At 40.8% G+C, this 23410-nt stretch overlaps 1 protein-coding gene across 1 annotated transcript in view; it reads left to right on the top strand.

Annotated features, from left to right (window-relative positions):
• Positions 1–1449: 1449 nt before the first annotated feature.
• The window catches only part of LOC119787395 (protein-arginine deiminase type-2-like), a 28852-nt gene continuing 6891 nt past the window's right edge, over positions 1450–23410 (top strand). The window contains 11 exon segments of the mRNA XM_038291235.1: positions 1450–1548; positions 1781–1842; positions 15443–15566; positions 16389–16440; positions 17443–17552; positions 19074–19261; positions 19714–19817; positions 20079–20187; positions 20337–20444; positions 21837–21988; positions 22997–23144. Coding sequence (XP_038147163.1) covers positions 1515–1548; positions 1781–1842; positions 15443–15566; positions 16389–16440; positions 17443–17552; positions 19074–19261; positions 19714–19817; positions 20079–20187; positions 20337–20444; positions 21837–21988; positions 22997–23144 — 1191 coding nt within the window. The 5' untranslated portion in view covers positions 1450–1514.

Genomic DNA, 23410 nt, shown 5'->3' with positions numbered 1-23410 from the left:
GAGAAATTGGTCACATGCATTGGTCATGGGTGATTTTGGCCAATTCTTCCATACAAACATGCTCAAATCTTGAAGGTTTCGTGGGCTTCTTCTATGAACCTGTAAGTATAAATCAACCTTTGGGCAGTTAACATAACATAACATGCTGCTGTCATTTTTGCACATCTCTGTAGGTGCTGTGTATATATATATATTTAGACACAGTACAGTACATTTCAGATTTTTAAGGGGATTTTCCTGGGGCCCTTAAATTCCTTTTAACAACCCTGCATGCGGTTTAATCATGGCGGTCTGAAGGGGTTAAGTTTAAGGAGCTGGAGTTAAAATTCAGCGAAAACACCAACCAATCAGCATCCAAGCCTTTACCTGATAAAATGTATTTAAAGAATTCCAAGAAATCCGCTCACAGTGAAGAGAAGAACAACTGTGTCAACAACCTTTATTACTTCACGTTTATTAGGCTCAGTAAGCAAAAAAAAAAAAGAAAAAAGATGGTTGATGTAGTTTCCAAAAACAACATCCAAACGCTCCATCTGAGACGCGATACTATCAGTCACTGCTTACTCGTCTTCGGAACCACTTTAAGGGTGAACTTGGACAGGTAAACTCACACCTTGTTTATGAGCGAAAATAATGATTTATCACTTCTGCCTTTATAACTTCTCTGTAATTTGTTAAGACCTGAGTCTGGTCGCCATGGTTATTGGCTGGACATGTGAACGTTTATTATAAGGTAAATAGGTCACTTTAAACGCGGTTTGATCCAAAGAACGTTTCTGAAGTTCTGACAATTGGTTGGATCAAGACCGATTTTTTTTTTTTTTTTATTGATTATTTTATATTTGTATTTATTTAAGAGACTATAGGAAGAATTCATGTGCGTCACAAAGAAAGGCATTGCATTTTTTCGTTGCTACTTCATGAAACGTTTAAGGAGCATAATTAGTTTTGAAAAGGACAGTAAAAAATCTTCCAACAAAATCTGTTGTTCTTCTGGTTTTCAGGGATGCCCCTCTCGGTTGCAAGTTCTTCTCTGTGAAGTGCTCACGCAATGTTCTATACACCATTACCCCAACACCGAACGAGACTTCCCATCTGTCTCCTATGCCCCTCAGTGGAAACACAGTGTTACACATTAGCACGAAACCTAACTTTCATTTTGACATCAACTACAACGAAGAGGTAATTTGCACAGTAGTTAAATCGAAAATCTTGTTTTTGTTTAAAGATACTCCATTTAAATTTGTGAAAACAAAATTACAACACATGGCTGTTTGGAAGAAATCTATTTTCAACCCCATTGTGCTCTAGGAGCAAATATTTTATACTGATGAGACAGATCAACTCCTGCTATCATTGCAGCTATAGATGGATATTATTCTTTATATGACTGCAACGTTCTCAACTGATATTGTAACATTTGATGTTAAACTGGTAGCCCTTTTTCATGCATAATCAGCATTTTCCTTTTTTCTAAGGTGTCTATCTGGTTCTATAAGGAGGACAAAGCTTATATGGATTGGGCAGAGATTAGGATTGTACCTCTTGGTAAGTTTTGTTTTGCATAACAACAATTCTTGATGTACAATCTATTTCTTTTTTAGCTAAACTTTAACAGGTCATCACAGATTTTTTTTTTTTTATCAGTAGGTTACAGTCTAAATATTATTGCTGTAACAGGGACTGGTAAAACTATAACTGTACTGTGTTTGAGTCTTTGCGTTAAATGGTAAGTCCATACAAAAGCATTAAAGGAAAACAAAACATTTCTGTCTTTCAGAGCTCTCACTAGACGTGGATGCTGACAGAGATGGTGTTGTGGAGAAAAACAACCCAAATCAGGTAAAACCTTAAATACAATTATTTAAACTCATTGACCGTGCCTCAGTTCATAAGAACACGAGTACAGACTTGTGTCCTCGCCAAGTATGTTCATGAGAAGAACACAGGAAAGTATGGACTGGTGAGAATGGGAGCACGCAGCATAAATATGGGTCAATTGGAACAGAAGCGTACTCGTGACTTCACCACATGCTTGGCTAATCTGGAGCTGCATTTCCCCTCCTGTTATTAATAGTCTCCAGATAATAATAAATTCTGATTTTTTTTCACTTATTGGGGGAATAGTAATTACCACAGTCAGATAAACACAAATCAAATGAACATTTTGCCAAATAAAACCAATAGGCCAGCGGTCCGTCACACATGGCTTTGCAGAGAGAGGGCTACTGCAGACGGGATAGCATTAGACATGGCTGCCGTTACCCTTGGAGGTTCGCTGGTTGCCGCGTTCCTGTCAACTTTGTACATTTCTTTTTTAATTACACATTAAACCTGTAAATAGGACATATAGTGATGTTTAAAAGTATTATGGTCTCACCTCAAATTATCTTAAAACATACTTTTACTGAACAACACCAGAACAGAAAAGTTAGCTTTTAATTTAATACTCTGAGCCCTGTGAGAGCTACATTGGAAGCTGCTGCTGCAGCAGTGCATGCTGGGAAAGCTGTCAGTCTCAAGAACGAACAAGTCTGCTCTGATGTATACTCTGTAAATAGGGAGGGGCGACAATAACGTCCATGGACTTTGTCTGTTCTCGGTCTGCTGTTCTTGTGAATTGGAACAGTACTAGGGCAAAGGCTGATGACATTTCACGAGTACACGGGCACATGAGATTGCATATTGAGAGACGGCCATTGATAGGAATTCCGGACAGGTAATTATTGTTAAATGAGGAAGTTACTGTCCCATAAAAAGCGATTGCGCCTCAGGACTTCCCCACCGGTTCTTTTCCTGGGAACAAGTTACTTACTACTCTTAACTCAAACTGGGTAAAACTATATAAAAAAGGACTATAAAAACAGGAGTAAAAAAGTAACAGAGTTTATTCCAGATCAGTTTGTTACAGGACAGAGAAAATGCTTGGAGCTTGCACAGCTGTGGGCTCAAAAAATCACGTCCACGAGTGTCCGGCAAAGATTGAGCCCCGAACAAGGTCATCTTCTCCGTCTTATAGCTCATGAGTCTATGTGCTGGATCCTGTGGATGTTTAGCTGTCCGTATCAGAAACTGACACACCATCCAGGCCCTGACCTGTATGCATCTTGCCTCTATACCCAAGATTAAAGATACATCTCCTCTATCAGTCTGGCTCCAAGATGTGCCCATATCCTGTGTATCTTTAAAAGACAAGAAGGCTGTCCTATTTAGATGACCTACTTACACAAAGTGACATCCACAATGTAAAGGAAGGCCATTTGCTCTCTCTATCTGGCTAACAAAGTAACAATGCACATGTTGTATAAAAGTATAAACCTAACATTAATGTGGTCAAATCACTCAGTCGGAGTTGTTATCATAGTGATAACTTGATATTTAACATATACAGTCCTTCTGAAATTAACTTTAAATTAATCATAACACACAGATTTAGGAATAAAAAAGATTGATATGTTCATCCAGACCCCTTCTCCTAACCCATTTTTTTCTCAAGGTACGTATGAGAATTTATGTTTGCACATTCATGTTGATTTAGCATTAGCAACATTAGCAGTTTGCCATGGTTTGTTTAATATGAGCGAGATGTGAATAATACAATTTTTATTTAGTTATATTTAAAGTACATGAAGAACTACTGAAATTATTTTCAGATTGAACATAAATAGATTCATTAAGACAGGGGAAAAGGTATTACTTTAGGGTTAGGATTAGGATTCACTCAATGATAACAACCTAATGAGCCTCCTGGGACAATCTGAAGCAAGTCTATGGGAATGATAGTCGCTTATAACGGCTAATTATTGGGATGATGACATCCGAAGCGCAGCTGCATATAGCCACTTTACTGTGTAAAAGAATGAATCAACATGATGATGATCCACAGGTTCTATATATTAGAACATTTTTAGACTTCATTTTCACCTGCTGTCAGAATATTTCACCTAAATAGATACATTCTCCCATTCAAGAAATAATCCCATATTTTCATGGTAACAACAACTATGGCAAGATGTTTTGATATGTACTAGTTTTACTAAATATGCATTTCTGTTATCTGCATCTTTTTTTCTTTGTCTAAATGACCTTTTTAAACAAAATTATATTCTCCACATCTAGAATAAACATTCTGGATGTCTATGAATTAATTTCAGATCTCCATATTCTTAATATTATTGGTCAGCATTTGTATTATTCAGATATTTGTATTATATCAGATATCATACATGCATTTTCAGTCAAGCTGATAAATGTCAGAACGTCGACTTAAAATGTGTAAATATTTCTAGATATCCATCCATCCATCCATCCATCCATCCATCCATCCATCCATCCATCCATCTTCCTCCGCTTATCCGGGGTCGGGTCGCGGGGGCAGCAGCTTAAGAAGGGAGGCCTAGACTTCCCTCTCCCCAGCCACTTCTTCCAGCTCTTCAGGAGGAACCCCAAGGCGTTCCCAGGCCAGCCGAGAAACATAGTCTCTCCAGCGTGTCCTGGGTCTTCCCCGGGGCCTCCCCACGGTGGGACGTGCCCGGAACACCTCACCAGGGAGGCGTCCAGGAGGCATCCTAAACAGATGCCCAAGCCACCTCAACTGGCTCCTCTCGACGTGGAGGAGCAGCGGCTCTACTCCGAGTCCCTCCCGGATGACCAAGCTTCTCACCCTATCTCTAAGGGAGAGCCCAGCCACCCTACGGAGGAAACCCATTTCGGCCGCTTGTATCCGCGATCTCGTTCTTTCGGTCATGACCCAGAGTTCATGACCATAGATGAGGGTAGGAACGTAGATCGACCGGTAAATCGAGAGCTTCGCTTTTTGACTCAGCTCTCTCTTCACCACGACGGACCGGTACAGCGCCCGCTTCACGGCAGACGCAGCACCAATCCGCCTGTCGATCTCCCGCTCCCTTCTTCCCTCATTCGTGAACAAGATCCCAAGATACTTAAACTCCTCCACTTGGGGCAGGACACCCCCCCTGACCCGGAGAAGGCACTCTACCCTTTTCCGGCTCAAGACCATGGCCTCGGATTTGGAGGCACTGATCCCCATCCCGGCCGCTTCACACTCGGCTGCGAACCGATCCAGCGAGAGCTGCAGATCACGACCTGATGAAGCCAATAGGACAATATTATCATCTACAAAAAGCAGAGACGCAATCCTAAGGCCACCAAAACGGATCCCCTCAACACCTTGGCTGCACCTAGAAATTCTGTCCATGAAGGTAATTAACAGAATCGGTGACAAAGGGCAGCCCTCACTGCATGAAAAGTGAGATTTTCGTCCCCGTAAACTCCCGCAGATCTGCCTGATTTTCGTCAGTTTCCGACAATTTGCAACCCGTGCTTGTCCGCGTTTGTCGTGCCACAAATTGTCGGAAACGTACCATGACGTATGTGGAGAGCGATCAGCTGTACTAATGGCCCTAATTAGCATATGAATGCAGCAAACCCGCGCGGCTGGCCAGGTCTGGCTTGAATAACCTTCTCAGTATTGGCTGAAACCACTATTCTCAAACAAATGAAATCGCTCGTGATTGGCAGCAAAACCACACGTGGCCACGCCAGGCTTTAATTTTCTTACTGAGTATTGGACGGAACCGCTTCTTTTTAAACAAGTAAAGTCGCTCGTGATTGGTTGGCATATATATATATTTACATATAAATTTACATATATATATTTATTCATATATATATATATTTATTCATTCATATATTTATTCATTCATATGATGTGTATTTATGTTATCCTACACTACTACACAATTATTATGCTACCATCAAGGACATGAATGAATTTATACAGGAAATGAACATTTGCCAGGAAGCTGTTTATGCAAAGAAAGAGCTTTATTAAAACACACACAACTATATACAACGCGTACCCAAACACATGCGTTTCTAAAAATTAAAAGTCTGTGAACGGTCCGTTTGCTTCCTCGGGGTTGGAGGTAACTGGCAGCATTCCCTCCGAGGCAGGTCCGATGTGCAGACGCCTACTGTGCGTGGCCCTGTACTTCGGCATCGCTTCTAACCGGGACTGCAGCTTAACACAGAGTTCAGTGAGATCCGGCCTACGAAATGGCGGCGACCGTACAATCCATCCAGAGACACCGCCGAGGAAGGCGGACTTCCAGGGTTCCACTTCCTCATCTGCTTGCACACTCTGCCTCGCTTTCAGCAGCTGAAAAAAAAACAATGAATCAGCGCACTGCGTATGGACACAACACATCTATCAATGCACCTGAAAAATAGTCACCAAATAAAGTCTTACCCTCTTTCTTCTGGCCCGACTCCGAGCAGATTGCCTCAGCACGCAACGGGTTGGCTGGCAGCGTATATCTGAAGCTCCTGCGTACCGTCTCAAAATACGTCTTACAGGCAGCTGGAAAACAATTAAATGAGAGTGGTATGAATAAAAAATCAAACGCAAGTCACAGTAACAAGGAAGGAGAAAACATTAAAACAAGTCACTTACACACAATGTCGTCTTTATCAACATCGTGCAAATCTGGACTTGCTGTATGGCTCCGAGCAAATAGGAGGTCTGTGAAAACAAAATGTACAGCTATGATCGGTATCCAATTAAAAAATCATTCTTTTTTTTCTTTTTTTTAAATCAAGGCCTTAATGGCACTAAAATTATTTAAATATGTTTATCGAAGTATTTATAATTCTTTAATAAAAAATGCTTATAAAAACAATTTCGTCAGATATATTATATCGCTCCAGGCGGAGAAAATGCTAGAGGATATATATATATACGTATATATATGTGTGTGTTTACATACATACAGGAGTCATGGAACTCTGCTTGCAGCTCCTTCATATTTCATGTACACTAATAACTTGTGTACATGGTTCTTGTTGATTGCATTAAAATCATTTCAAATAGCATTAAAATAGCATTAAATTAGAGTCACTCATTCCTGTATGAACCCTGTGAGCGCTTAATTTAATATGACATATTAAAAAAATCCCACCATCATCCAGCATATGTTCAGTTTCTGCCCAAATATATATATATATATTTTTGTAGATTTTTGTAATGGGGATAAGGATAATTCAAAACTGCTTTTTTTTTTATGAACTTGTTCACTACTTCCAAACTCAGCATCTCTTTTCATTCCTGTAATAAGAAGTTTCTTTTGAATGGATTTGATTAAAGTTTAAGTCCCTCGGTATAAAATAAATATTTTGATGGAGATGAGAAATCTGCTTCCTCGTTGGTGAATAACCAATAGTTTGGATCCAATCATTTAAATAAACGGTGTTAGTTTTTTTTTTTTTTTTTATATATATATAAGAATTGTGCTATAATTTCTAGTCACCGATCTGTTGCTGCTATATTTTAATTTGACGAACCGGAATTTGACGATGTTCTTTTTCCTGTTTGGTGCGATTGCAATTGCGGATCTTGACCTGGCCGGACCTTATGACCACAGTGTACCAATCTTCTGATGGCTACTTCCAACAGGATAATGCACCATGTTATAAAATGAATCATCTCAGACTCATTTCTTGAAACTTTTCCACTTAAGTAATTGTGAATTGAGCATATTGACCGACAACATTTTATTTTTTATCTTAAATGCAATTTTTTTTTTTTATAATTACTGCTCTAAATGTATTGCTCTGTCAGCTAAAGATCTGTTTTGGTCTCTATACTTTAATTAAATAAATCAATTCAAGCTAAAATGTAAGAGGCTATACTGAGCCTGATCTCTTTGTATTCTTACCTTTCAGAAAAATGTCACTTGGTGTAAAACCCCCCCTGCAACCCTGATTTGCATTTGTATAGCTCACAGCATGTTCATTTACATGTTAAAGCCTCCCCTAGAATTCCATGGGGGGGAGGCATTGGGGGAACACTGCCTAAGAGAGTCCACGTCAATTTCTGACAATTTACGGGAGTTTTCGGCGAAGCCTGCAAATTGTCGTAAACTGCCGCTAACCTGAAGTTCCACGACAATCTACAGTGCCGCATATTGATGAAAATCCCACTTTTCATGCAGTGCCTGGCGGAGTCCAACTCTCACCGGAAATGAGCCCGACTTACTGCCGGCAATGCGGACAAGACTCTGACACCGGTCATACAGGGACCTGACAGCCCGTATCAAAGGGCCTGGCACCCCGTATTCCCGGAGAACCCCCCACAGGGCCCCCCGAGGGACACGGTCGAACGCCTTCTCCAAGTCCACAAAGCACATGTAGACTGGTTGGGCGAACTCCCATGCACCCTCCAGGACCCTGCTGAGGGTGTAGAGCTGGTCCAGCGTTCCACGACCAGGATGGAAACCACACTGCTCTTCCTGAATCCGAGGTTCGACTATCCGACGGACCCTCCTCTCCAGCACCCCCGAATAGACCTTGCCGGGGAGGCTTAAGAGTGTGACTCCCCTGTAATTGGAGCACACCCTCCGGTCCCCCTTTTTGAACAGGGGGACCACCACCCCAGTCTGCCAATCCAGGGGGACTGCCCTCGATGTCCATGCAATGTTGAAGAGTCGTGTCAGCTAACACAACCCTACAACATCCAGGACCTTGAGGAACTCCGGGCGGATCTCATCCACCCCCGGGGCCCTGCCACCGAGGAGCTTTTTAACCACCTCGGCGACCTCGCCCGGTCGCCGAGATCTATTTCTAGATATATAAAACTTAATTCTAACTAGTAAAATTTAGTATTTTTTTACTTTCTAAAATTCAGTTTCTGCTAAAAAAATGTAATTTAGAGAATATGTATTATTACAGTTCAGTCTAGGAGTGTGATTTTGATCAGGACTAATTTTATTTTAGTGATCTACAAATGGAACAACAGAGACAAATGCTTTTAATAAATATAAAAACGGCATGCCACTTCATCTAAACTTGCACATTAATTCGTGCAACAATTTTCTCCTTCGCCACTTTCCTCTCCTTTGTTCTTTCTTTTCTGTCTTTTTAACACATTTTCCTTTTTTATTTCTTATTTTGTGCATTTTTGCATTAAAAGCTCTAGTTCCAGTGGGGTGAAACAGGCACTTCCTGTTGCCTGTTGTCATGGTGACTCGTCGAATTATGCTCCATTGATAATGGCTTTTCATACTTGTTATGCATGCGCTTAACTCTGAGTGGACCTATATATAATTGAATGATAGCAGCCATTGTGAAACCGATCACTCAGAGTTCCCGACTTTAGGTTTGACCAATTTAGAGCTGTAGATTTGAATCTGAATTTGTTACAGCTGCTTCGTAAAATGGACCCCCGATCTTTTACACAATTGGTAAAAAGTTGCAAGGCAGCAATTCTTAACGACAATCTACAGCTGAGTCCTTGATTGTTTGGAATCATCCTTTTTGGTGGGATAGGGACAAGAGTTATGATAGCAAGGTGGGCTAAAATTCTGCAAAGGCTTTGCTGGTTTCAACAAAGAGCCCACAGGGGGAAAGAAACTCGATCACTTTCACACATTTCACACAATTTTCTGGCAGGTTTGAACAAGCTTTGGTGTTAAAAAAAAGTCAGATTTCTGAGCAATGACCTCTTAAACACATTTTTCTTTGCACAAGCTTAAACATGTGACTGCAGAGATGGTTAGGTTTGGCCTCAAGGTGGTGTTTTTCTATCAGCATTCCTTTTTAAGGGCATTTCATAAGATGTTGAACTTGTGCTGTTCAAACATGTCCTAACATGGTTTTGGCTCCACGTTCCACCGCTTATTGCTAAAATTCAACCTCATTATGTTGCTCTAAGTACAGTTCTCAATGAGAAAGAACCAATAGGCACCTAGGGGTCCTCAACAACCACATGGGGTGACCTCAGTGTCTTCTGAAAACAGATCAACCAATTTAAAATTCAATTCTTTTGTTTTCTTTCTTCTTTTTTAAACGTTTATAGAGCATTTCACCATATTAATCATACAGACAATTTCAAAATTTATAGAGATTTCAAATGACAATATCTAGAAAAATAGGATTTAAAAGAACAATAGAAATATGTTTATAATGTATGAAGTTTAGGTGGACATTGATCCCTGCAGTTCAGTATTGGTAGCCCTTCCTATGACTCAGTACCCATGAAGTAGCCCTGAGCCTTAAAGTCGTAGGGAAACGGCTGTTCCAACCGTTGCAGTTACGAATTCTACCGAGGGGTGCTCGACTTTACACGAGTGAATAAAGTGAATGTGATTGGTCGTTTATCAAGGTGGCGGGATTGTTGTAGCGGAAGGTTCGCAATGCAAATTTTGGTTGTGGCCGGTGTTTCGGATGCATTTTTGGTTGTGGCCGGTGTCTCGGATGCATTTTTGGTTGTGGCCGGTGTCTCGGATGCATTTTGCTAACCAATTAGCAACTTAGGGCTAGTAGGTTCTCAATGTGAAATTACATTGGGAACAAGTAGCACTTAGCAACAACACTGTCAAGGAACGCTATGGACTGCGGAAACATGCAAGAGAAGGAGAGTTTTGTGTCATGCTGCGTTCACACCAGGGGCAGCTGGCGCGACAGAAGCAGCGAGTTTACATGCAAAGTCAATGGTTGACGCGCGTCAAGGCGCAGCAAAAGGTCCCGCGGCGCATTCTGAGCAGCAGGCGCAGCGCGTCTGAGCAGCTGAAGCAGCCGTCGGGCGCGTTTTGGCATCTGACGCACGAGACGCGCCGCAAACGCGTTGCTGCTCGAGATGGAAAAATTGAATTTTTGCTGCTCGACGCGCCGCGTCAACCAATCAGTGAAGCTGATCTGGGAGCTGGCTGGGAGAGAGACACAGCGCTGATGACACAGACCGCTCTGATTACTCCTCTTAAACAGTTTATTAACGCATAATTAACTTAAAATATATACATCTGCCGGCAGAATATGTTGGCTTTTATTATTCTGGTGCCTGCAGATCGGATTATTTAGATGAAAAACACCTACCAGCCGCCGCGGTAAACCGCGAGGAGGCGACCCGTCCAGAGGCTACTGTTGAAGGGATTCCTTCTGTCGGCGCACCGTCAGTATGTGGGGGTCTGAGCGGCTCCGACAGAAATAACATTGGGAGACAGGATTGTAATCTGGATGAACTGACTGCACTGATTACGTTTTCAGGTGTATTTTCTCACTTAAAAACATATTAAAACTACTTTATTCCCACTGATCACAGCAAATATAGCTGCAAGGCAGAGAAAGGATAGTGAAGCTCCGCCCAACGCGCGTCAGAGCCACTTTTGCACCGCGCAGCCAGAGCAGCAAAGCTGCTTCAGCCGCGCGTCAGAACTCACTGGTACAAGCAGCAAAAATGAAGCAGCAGACGCGATTTTGCTGCTTTTGCAGCGTCCGGTCTGAACGTAGCATCAGAGGTCGTGGATGAGTCTCCTTCATCATACATTTTTTATTTAGAGGAGGAAAGTGGGGACAAAGTTGTTGTGGAAGAGGATGCCAGGGTAGCAGAAGCTTGGTTTGGTGTAGAAGGCTTACAGCCATACATATTTGAGCCCTTGCCTTGCAACGCTGCCAGTTCTGTTAGCTCTACACCTGCTGAACGTTCATCCCCATGAACGTTGGGACGCAACTCAATGGTAAAATAAATTAATCTTATTTCTTATTTTAACCGTTGTGTATATAAGCTGCGACATAGGAATCAAGATGCTATGACCAAAAAAAACTGGCCTGCATAAAATAACAAGAAAAAAAAACTACAGATTTTAAGACAGGATTTTTTTTTATTGAAATTTTCTAACTTTTGGGATAATCTGGTCTGATAAAGAGTAAATTTATGTACAAGTTTAAGCCAGAATGATTTAAAATTTAATTTAATATAAGTTCCCTACAACTTTAAAAAGGCTGGCAACCCCTGCGCAAGAATTGATTTCCTGACATCTTTATGTTGTTTTTGTTTCCCCTCTGTGACAAAGGCAATGTTACCCACCAGAAAGCCAAGACTTCTTATGGCAGAGAGTCTGTGTTCCAATGGATGTTGTGAATCAAAATGCAGATATTGGTTTATGAGTGTCAGGTTCCAGTATGGAGATTTTTTATCTCATTAGTGCTTACTGAATACCTTAACATCTGGAATCAGCTTAATGGACACACCCATGTTTCTGTCTGTAAATGTCTCTGTGCTTAAAAATGGGTCACAACTCTGGTCGGCTGTTAAATTTGTCCTTTTCTTTAGAGGTTTGTCATATTCCAGTTGAGTTTTGATGGTCTTCGTTACTTTTGATGTAGGAATGCTCGTAAGGGAGAGTGGATATTGAAGGATACAATGGTCTCACCTGGTGTTGCTCTCAAGTGTCAGACTTGGAAATAAAGACTGTGGAGTTTTTTGTTTGGTGTCAAGTGTTTCTAACCAAAATGCTTGAAAGAGGTTTCCTGATATTGTGTGTTACAGAGCTGTTGGTGCTAACATTAGGTCTAAGCTGTACCATTTCCCCCATATGGCCTACCCTGGATACAGTTTATAGTACATCTGTTCCAACTACGTTGTTGTATTTACTGCGGTTATTTTTGCTAGCTAAAACTGTGTTTAATTTTGGTTAACTTTCATTAAGTTGCTCTTATGGCTGGTGTTGTCAGAATGCAAAACAAGTGTATTTTTAAAACGAGTGATGTTATAAAGAGTCCCCACAGAAATAACGGTATCTGCCCAATAGGCTGACCTGTACATGGAGCCACTGTCATGATACGGGACAGATGGACCCAGTATTCAAGGTGAGACAGCCAGTAGGAAAGTTTAAAACGTTTAATAAAAAAACAGACAGAACAGGACAGGACAAAGGCACAGGGGTGAGGAGCTGAAGGCTCACAGTGACTGCAGGAGGGGCGCAGAGCACCGCCGGTTCTCAGAAACTCTGGTTGTGGGAGAAACACAAGTAAGTGACCACGATCATCTGACAGGAGATGATTATCAGAGCGAGTCACTTATCTGGTTTAACAGTTCAGTCCAATCCCTGAAAGAGGCGCAATCCAGCCGCTGGACTGCCAACTGATGCAGCACACGTCACCCAGGGTGTCCCCGGTGCACAGCCCCTGAGGACTTACAGGAAGCTGATCAGAACAGGCAGGAACAGTTCATGAAATCCCGATGACCTCCACATGATCAGAGTTTCCGACGCCAACAGGAATGGAGTGATCTGGGCTTCCAGGAATCCTCAGAGCACTCAGAAAGGTACAGAATCCAGACTCAGAATGAGTCCAGAAGAGTGACCAGGTGGACACGCATAGATGCAGAACAGGCTCAGATGCAGACGGCAGACTTGGTGGTTGAGACAGAGACATGATGTTTAACCAGGATGAGAAGAACTTTAAACTGGTCTCCTTCTTGGAGCCAGGCTTAAGGGCTGGTTATACTCCTGCAGCAGTGTGTCGCAGTGAGCTTGACACAGACAGTTTTGATTTATACTCAATATTGAAGCGTGGTCTGCGCTATACGCTATGGGTCTAAATATGGCCGAGGAAGTGAGGGCAAGTTTGTCCGACAATGGAGGAACATGACGGTAAAAAAGAGCGGGGATCCAGGTGGAAAAAGGGTCCCAGCGTTCTCTCGCGCACCTCGCTCTTCTAGCTGGATGTCTTTTTTGTTCACTGTGACACCTACGCAGACGTCCTGGTTTCGAAGTATAAAGGGTGGGTTATACTCCCTGCAGCAGCGTGTCGCAGTGAGCTTGACGCAGGCATTTTTGATTTATGCTCAATTTTGAGTGTGGACTGCACTATATGCTGTGGGTCTAGATACGGCCGAGGCGGTGAGGTAGTGGGGGCGAGTTTGTCCGACAACAGAGGGACATGAGTAGGGCTGGGTATTGTTCAAAAATTTTCTGTGCCGGTACCAATACCGATACCTTCACTTCGATACCGGTTCCTGAACGATACTTTTTTCGATACCAGTTTTATAATATCAATTCGAAGAAAAAGAAAATTACACAACATAATAAAGTACAAATCTTGAGTTTTATTTTAAGCTCTGATTTTTCCATTTACATTTTTCCTCTTACATAAAAAAAATTTTTTCAGTGAAGAAGAACAGTTGCAAACAAGTCAGTGTACTTTACTGTTACATTGTGAGGACCTTTTTACTTAACAGTTTTTCTTTAGAAAAATTAACATGTCTGCTTTCTCAGGAGACAAACAAGCCAGTTGAAAGGGAATCCTACTGACAGCGCACCGCTGGTATGTGGGTGTCTGAGCGGCTCCGACAGAAATAATTTTGGAAGGCAGGATGGTAATCTGGATGAATTGACTGGACTGATTAAGTTTTCAGGTGGATTTTCCCACTTAAAAACATAATAAAACTACTTTATTCCCACTGATCACAGCAAATTTAGCTGCAAGGCAAATAAAGGATAGAGTAGCTCCACCCAACGCGCGTCAGAGAGCCAGAGCAGCAAATCTTTTTCAGCCGCGCGTCAGAAGCTGGTACAAGCACCAAAAAGGAAGCAGCAGATGCGATTTTGCTGCTCTTGCTGCGTTTGGTGTGAAAGCAGCATGATTAACTCCGCTCTGGCTTTGCTCTGCCCACGGGCTGCTGAAGGTAGGATTGTTGCGCCAGCTGCGGTCCGCTCTTCTTGCAGTCAAACACCGAGCAACTTTCTGCTCTTAAATTGTTTCCGTGCACGATGTATTGCATTGCGCACTATTGGCATCAGTCTTAATAAAGTGAAGCCACTCTTTTGACCTGGGGGGCATTTTAAAGGGGTTCCACGACGCTCACAACCAGTTCACAACAGATACACATGAACCCTGGCTGTAGGCGTGACCACCTGTGTATTTTTCCTGGATGACGGAATCACGTTAAGTGTTACAGCCAATCACCGAAACTCAACACCCAAAGACGAGGCATGTTTCGATACTTTGTAGAACCGAAGCATTTCGGTCGGTACCATAAAAGAACCGATGTTTTGTTCACTGCGACACCTACGCAGACGACCCAGTTTGAAAGTATAAATCAGCCTTAAATCAGCCTTTATAGGGATAAAACTGATCCCCTTTACGTTCCGAGCCAAAACCCTGAGGACTCCACGGGAAAGAACAGGACACGATCAGAAGACATAAGAGACACAAAATCCTCTCTTTCCACCGACTGCTAGGAACCATGAAACAGAAAAACAAACAGAAAACAAATAATGATCTGGCCCCGAATGCTCAGACTGAACTGAATATAAAGCCAAGGAAACAGGTGGATGAAATAAATGATAATTTATACAAGTTTGTCAAATTCCTCCCTTTTTGGGGATCATGACTCTTTTCTGTATAGAAAAGCTAGAATTTGTTTTGAGTTCTACGGTTGGCATCTTTTGAAAGGAACTTGGCACACAGTTTGAGCTTTTCCCAGAAAAAGCAAGTTTTAATTTCCCAGTTCTCTAAAGGTAACACTTGTTCTTGTTCTTGTATAACACAGATTCTTACTGTTTAAAAAATGAAAAAATATAATGTGAATTTGAAGAGATTTATGAAGACATTTATTCCATTTTTCATGTTGAAAATCTCTTAGGCTTCCTGGAAATGGGGTCCTGATGGGCATGGAGCTGTGGTTTTGGTAAACTGTGACAGAGAACATTATGTATACTATCGAAAACCAGACTGTCAACTCAAAGACGAGAAACAAGATCATAGAAGTAAGCAGATCAGTGCTGAGCACCAAATTTCACTTCTTTTTTTTTATTCCAAACTGCATGACAATTACTTTTTCTTTTGCATCTGTGTTTTTTTAAGGATTCCAAATTTGAATGAAATGTTACAATTTCTTTGATTTGCATTGTGTATAAAATCACTACTGACAAGAGCCAAATAGTTTTGAAAATATAAAAACATTTTGTGTTAACTTTTAGGGGAAATCTGCATTTTGCATTATGAGCTGAGCTTCTTCACATCAGCAAACAGGCTTCTGTCCCTTTGTCTTAATTTTTGTATCCATTTCTTAGTATTATAAATGGATTAAAAGTTTAAACTGATATGTATGGTTATGGTTTTGCTTTAAGCTTAAATATAATCATAATTTAGAATTTTACTATGAATTTGGACATTTTAGAAAGCATTAATTTCCTTGTATAATTTTTCTCTACCAGAATGCATTATTAGTGTAACATATTTAGAAATGACATATTGTTAGGTTCTAAATTGTCAGAATATAGTAGCAATGGCAATATTGAAGGTTAGCAGACAGTTTGTGACAGAGAAAGTAAGACCAAACTCAGCTTACCTAAGTACTCCTGATTAGCTGTTACTTTATTTTGGATCCCATACTGTATATGACTGTGGAATTATAATCTGAGCCAGTGCATTGCTAAATGATTGTTTCTGAAAGATGACTACATGTCACTTAATTGGCCAAAAAAAAATCGTAGTCTCAGACCCATGAGTGTAAAGCTCCTTCAACATTTGAGGAAGAGGTATATTTTAAACAGTTTGTGCCAATGTAATTTCTTATGTTTTTCTAGCTCTTAAGGACTGTGCAACCATGCTTCTGCGGATCAACGGCCCTGAGTTACTCGTTAGACTTAGACTTAGACTTCTTTATTTGTCATTTTGTATGCACAGGGTGCATACAGAACGAAATTGCGTTACATACAGCTTATGAACGTTGCATTGATATTTCAAATGGCACGAGTTATAGAAAAATACAAAAAGTGCAGCAGTGGTCAAAGTGTGAACAGTGCAGAGGATAAGAGACAGTGTGCAAGTTGCAGTGGTTCAGTGCAAAATGGCATTTGTGCAAAAAATGCGTTATTGAAAAATACAATGAGATGAACAATTTAAAGGGCTAAAAGTTAAAAAGTTCAGCAGCATTTGATGCCCGATAATGTGCAATAGGTGCAGAGTTCGGATTGTGGATCAAAGGTTCAACAGTCTGATGGCAGTGGGGAAGAAGCTGTTGCACAACCTGGTGGATCTGCAGCGGATGCTGCGGAACCTCTTTCCAGAGGGCAGCAGGGAGAACAGTCCATGGTGGGGGTGTGAGGGGTCTTTGATGATATTACGGGCTCGGGACACACAGCGCTGTGATGAAATGTCCTTAATGGAGGGAAGAGGAGCCCCAATGATTCCTTCCGCTGTCCTCACCACCCTCCTCACATTCTTCCAGTCAGAAGCTCTGCAGCCTCCACACCACAGAGAGAGACAGCTGGTCAGAACGCTCTCTATGGTGCTTCTGTAGAAGGTTGTGAGGATGGGCGGGGGCAGGCGGGCTCTCCTCATCCTCCGCAGAAAGTACAAGCGCTTCTGTGCCCTCTTCACTAGAGATGAAGTGTTTACAGTCCAGGTGAGGTTGTCCGTGATGTGCACCCCCAGGAACTTTGTGCTGCTGACCACCTCCACAGCTGAGCTGTTGATGAGCAGTGGAGCATGGTGGGGGCGGTTTTTCCTGAAGTCGACGATGATCTCCTTCGTCTTCTCCACGTTCAGGATCAGACTGTTTTCACTGCACCAGTCCACCAGCTGCTCCACCTCCTCTCTGTAGTCCCGGTCGTTGTCGTCCCTGATGAGGCCCACCACCGTTGCGCGTTACAAACTTGTCATGCATATCTCTGAGAGAGATTCAGAGTATATTCGAGTCTACCGAGATGAGACCGAGGACGAGGACTACATTACTAAGTCCAAAGCTCGTAAGTAAAATTAGGGTATTTAAAAAAATAATAAAAAATCCAACATATGTAAGTTGGATGCAATTCAACAGTTGTCTAAAGGTGCATTCACACTGAACATGAATTTTTAGCCTGACTTCTCAGACAATGTCCGATGATGACGTCACACGAGCGGTTTAACAGGAAAAATGTAAAAAGCATCAAAATTGTCTCAGACCTTTTTTTAAAGGTATGTATTAGTGTTCTTTAGTGAGTTAGGGAATGGAAATAATAAAATTTAGTTCCATGATTTCATGAAATATGAAACCTGGATGTATTTCTGGTTGCGGATGCGCAAATAAGCAGATGGTATGGATCGTGCTTCCGGGACGAATCGGGTAGCGACAATGCTTCTCCAATCTAGCTTCTGCTCTCTCTCCTGGACCTAGCACCGGCAAACCGCTGTCTCACCTCCCCTCTGTTGTCTGGGTCATTTGACCCCGGGTCAGCAGGGCCTAGAATTGGGTCACGGAGAGGCGGAACTACCACTGAAAGTGACCATCATCCAGATATAGCCCCTCTAGAAGCTGATGGTATTCCCAGTACTGCTTCCATCCCTGGAAATTCTGTGAACCCAGGGACCCCCAAAGCTTTGTTTGGCTTTCAAAATTAAAAAAGAACTGCGCACTCCTTGTAAATCCATGTCCTCCATATTGAGGTGAAACTAGCAACCAGTAGACTTCATAACGTAGGAGCCTTTCACCTGCTGTGTGATCTGCTTTCGCTGGCTATTCAAATTTCAAGGTGAGCAAAGGCAGGTGAAACTGGTGAAATGTTTCCAGGTGTTGTATTCGGTGTGAACGCACCTTTATGGTCGCATAATGTTTTTCAGTTTATTTAAAGCTACAGTGTGTACTAATTACAGGGATTTACTGACAGAAATGTATGGCTATCTACAGCTATCAGTACCTACAACAATTAATAAACAAAACAACCCTATGAATTACTGCAACATTTAAGTTCCCTCTGGGATTGGTAAGGTATTTTTGAATTTAACATTATATATTATACATGAGTATATTATTTAAAGAAAAGACCCAATCTTTATATTTGTGTTGCATTTGAAATTGCTTTTTATAATAACACAGGAGGAGGCCTCCCGTTAATGAAAGAAGACATGTTTGCACCACAGAAGCACAGAACTGACAAAATAGTGACTGTAGAAATCGCCAGTATACTCAAAATATGACTGAGGCAAGTTAGGCCTGTATAAAATCTATATCCTGCACGACTAATAAAATATTATTCATAAAATTATCTGTTTAAACAAACCTCATCATAGTTTGCCAATATGGAATGTGCGGACGTTACTGATGCCATTTTGTGCTATGACAGCGTCCGTATTATTGGTGTGGGGGCGGGGTCATGGCTGTCCATTAGAGGTCACTAAAAAATACATACTGTAGCTTTAAATCACTTGATAGACAAAGGTTTTGTGTGTGTTTATGTATGTTTAAAAAAAAAAGAAACTAATTGTTCTTATTTATCTTTATGCATCCACAGCTGAATTTATTAGAAAATATACATATGATTATCCACTGGTCCTGAGCAGCGAGGTGCTGTCTCAGGAACTTCCTCAACTTGAACGCGCTCCTCAACTCAAATTTTATGTGGAGGGCCTGAGGTTTCCTGACAAGGATTTTGACTGACTCGTAACCATCAACCTCAGCTTAGTGAGGAGGTTAGGTCAGGTAAGACCTTCAAAACAGCATATCACACTAAGCTTTTTATTATAACCACTTTCCAAATGTATTGTTTGTCCTGGAGATTTTTTGAGAATGGCTAAAAAAAAACAATGTCTTATATAGATTTTACATGATAAATTCATACATCCAGTAATTTTACAAAGTGGAATGAAAATTATGTACAGTACAGTGATTTTTCTTTTTTTTTTGGCAAATGCCTGAATATGACTTTACTGATGGTCCCTAACAAACCACTTCATGAAGCGGCTGCATTTATACTTAGATCACATTTGATACCAGACTTTATTTTGAGCTGTCAAAATAAAGACCTTATACTTATTTATTTAGCATTTTTGTGACAAATCTTTTAACGATGTATCATTTTTCTTGCTTTTGTCATCTCATATTCAATTACAGAAGATAGCAGCGTACTCATCCCCCTTTTTTTCTTTTTTAAGGACGGTCCTGACATGCCTGTTTTCACAGACAAAGTGGTGTTTAGAGTTTCGCCATGGATCATGACGCCCAACACCCTCGAGCCTGAGGAGGTGTTTGTCTGCAGGTTAGAGAGAACTAATGAATGATAAAGATGCTTGTCAGTAGCTTGGGTTAAGTCGTCCTTCCTCTTTGTTAAGAAGTTTGACTGTTTGCTTATCTCATTTCAGCTTTTTCAGAAAACTAAAACTTTAAATTGATAAGACTCAGTTTCTTCCATTAAAAAAGAAAAAATCATATCCAATAATCAACGGCTACAACATTTTGAGATGATGTAAAAAAAGAAAAATATATTTTACCAAAAATACATGTCTGCTTGTGATTGCAGTACATCTGATAACGCGTTCCTCAAAGAAATTAAGGACCTTGTTGACAGGAGCGGACACCAGCTGAAGACCGTCGAAAAACGCAGGAACAGAGGAGACCGCTGGATTCAAGTCAGGAAATCTAATGAACCTTTATTCTAAAGATTGTTTTTTGACATAATTAATACGTTGTTTTTATAGGATTTTCATAAAAAAGATTTGAACCAATCACCTGAGAACAACTGGAATATGAGATGGAAAATATAATGTGTGTTTTTCAGGATGAGATAGAATTAGGCTACGTTGATTCGCCCTATCACAGGTTTCCTGTTGTTCTGGATTCACCTAGAGATGAAAAACCTGATGATTATCCCTATCATGGTATCGTGGTAAGAGTCTTCGTTTTCCTTTGCGATCAAATGTTTGATTTCAACTAATAGGTCTTTACAGCATCAAAAAAAATGTTTTCTGTTTACTGCTATGAACATCATAATTTATCAGTAGACAGTTTAACATATGCAAGTGGTTGGCCTGTAAATGGGTTCTTGGAAATAAGTGATTACTACTGGCTGGTAAGAAAACTGCTTTTTGTATTTGCATAAATTTCCAATTATATTTAAAAGTGTAAAATGTGCGAGTCAATGACCAAAAGTAGAAAGGACTTTAAAGTGTGTGATTACCATACACTTTTGCACTCCATCAAAAGGAGTTTGAGCAAGCAGGCTTGCTGTAAAATGTTTAGAGAGATTACCCAGTTACACTTTGAGAGTTTCAAAGGCTGCAGCAAGTCTGTTTACATCAAATGCTGCCCCTTCTGGAGCTTGAATACATCTTAGAAGTTTCACTGACACAAAAATTGACACATAATTGGTCTTTTTTGTAATTTAGTTTACAAATCATTACTGATGCACTGATCTGATACCTGGTTCAGATATCGGCTGCGATATTGTCTAATTAGCTGGATCGGTTTTAGTAATTTGATTTCAGAGATCCAATCCAGTGCACTTTATAAGGACCTGTTATTATTTTTTTTTGGATTATTTTTCTTTTTGTATTTGTGACGGTCCTGCTGTGCGGTCGGGGGTGAGCATATGTGTAAACTGCCTAAATTAACAATATCAATTGAGGTCCTCTAATTGGGAGGTGCTTCCATTATGCGGCCACCTGGTTGGTATTTGTTGGTGTTCCCTGCTTGAGAGGCGAGTCTCCTGGTTGAAGCAAGCACGCCGCAGACAGCCATCCAGTCCAGTCCAGACCAGGTTGGGGTCCAGGCTTCCTGGTGTGGAGGGACCAGGCGTGATCGCCCCATCCGAGCTGCCGTCTGATGCCGGCACATAGTTCATTCTTTGATTCTGCTAAATAAATGCCTTTTACAGGCTTAACGCACTGCCTGTTTCCGTGTCCCCCAGTTTTTGTTGGGACCAGTCGAGCCAGGTCGTAACAGTATTTGTTAATTAATGATGTAAAGTACATTTATATCTATGTTCATTTGTTACTTTTTATGTCAAGGCTAAAGCCTTCACTCACATGGGGAAAGAAATTGATTGGTGTCTCTCTACAAATAAATACTAGCACAGCTTGTTCAGCTGTTAGATTATTCTACTTTGTTGTAAAAATCTAAAAACCCAATCTTACTATTTTTAATAACTGGGCTGTATTTTGGTCCTAAATGCCCCTGTGAAGGACAATAAATTATATTTCTATTTTTAGATTTTGTGCTTTATAACCCCTTGCAACTGTAGAACAGATCTTTATTATTATATGTATTTTTCTATCTTCAGGGGCCTGACTTTGGTTATGTGAAAAGAGATGCTGACAGAGATGCTGTTAGCAGTCTGGACTCCTTCTGTAACCTGAAGGTCAGCCCTCCTGTGACGGTGAATGGGAAAAAATACCCTCTGGGCAGAATGCTCATTGGGGTTGCCTTCCCAAAGTAAGTAACAGGATCCCAGAAGAGTTTATACCCGTTAAGTAGAAATGAAAAAGAACAAAGGTTTGATTATTTCTCATTTTATTTTGATTCCAGGGGTCAGACTTCTTTTCATATGATTTCAAGCTGATCTTTATTGCCTTTTTAAACTGTTCATTATCGTCCTTGTGTTTTAAATTGCTTTTCTATGCATCTGATAATGTAGCATGTATACTAAGATCTCCAGCTTAAACAGTATTTTTTTTAACATAAATGTTAGAGTACAGAATTATCAGTAACATCTTCTGCATCCACATAAACTGTAAAAAAAAAAAAAAATCAAAGTGTATGGCTGTGTCCGAACGTTCACTTTTTTATATGAATGTCCGAATGTCTAGTAGTAGAAAAAATAGTGGACTCAAAATTTCCCACAATGTACCTGAAAGTTTACAACCAAGGTCACTAGATGAGGAGATATGTCTCAGAACGCTTTAAAGAACTCTCCTCGCAAAGCATCATGGGATCTGGTTTGGGGGAGAGAGAACAAAGAGGCAGGCACCTGCTGGGAGCTGAGGTCCAGTGACAATGGGAAACAAAAAGTAGTGATCATAGATGAGTCAGTTAACTGATATTAGACTCAAATATGTCTATTTTAGTTTTTTTGGTCAATAGATGGGGCTCTTGCTTCCAGTATATAAACCAAGAGGTGACAGGTAGTTGATAGGTGTTGAATCCAGAAGGGCATACAAGTTTTTGACTGCTGTGGCGGAGTCATTGTTAACACTGTGGCTGTGCATCGTGGAAAAAATGGATTTGTAAACAAATGGTTCATCTGGCTGGAATACAAGGAGACAAGTTTACACGTGATCAACAGGCAAATTATTATAATTATTATTATACTGGCTAATATAACTGAGTTCAAATTAAAGTCCACTATATAGTCCCCGCTCTATATAGGGATTGAGCGATTTAGGGTGTATGTTCGGACACAGCCTATGTGTCAATATTCTGTTGTTCTTTCCTTTCTCTAAGGAACACAAAGGGAGAAAACATGACCAGAGCCGTTCAAGACTTCTTGTGGGCTCAGAAGGTTCAGGAACCTGTGGCCTTGTATGCTGATTGGCTCGTCATCAGCCACATCGATCAATTCATGACTTTTGTTCCTGCTCCTGACAGAAAGGTAGTTAAAAACAACAAAGATGAAATTATATCTTATGGATAACCAGAGAAAATATAAATTGCTTCATACTCAGAAAAGTTGTACGTTTTAGCATCATTTCTAGAGGTATATGAAACTTTGATGGGATGAAGGATTACATTTCAATTGTTCCCATGTTTGGATGTTTGATAGTTGTTTAAATACAGCTGTGTAATGTGGCTTTTTAAGCTTCATGGTGAATGAAACTCACATTGGCTCCCACTGTATTCAGATCCATAAGATGTGAT

This window comes from Cyprinodon tularosa, unplaced genomic scaffold (assembly GCF_016077235.1).
Source record: "Cyprinodon tularosa strain WSP-4 unplaced genomic scaffold, ASM1607723v1 ctg297, whole genome shotgun sequence".
NCBI classification, from domain to species: Eukaryota; Metazoa; Chordata; class Actinopteri; order Cyprinodontiformes; family Cyprinodontidae; genus Cyprinodon; species Cyprinodon tularosa.
The sequence above is the reverse complement of the archived record's forward strand: the minus strand, read 5'-3'. Positions and strand labels throughout refer to the sequence as shown.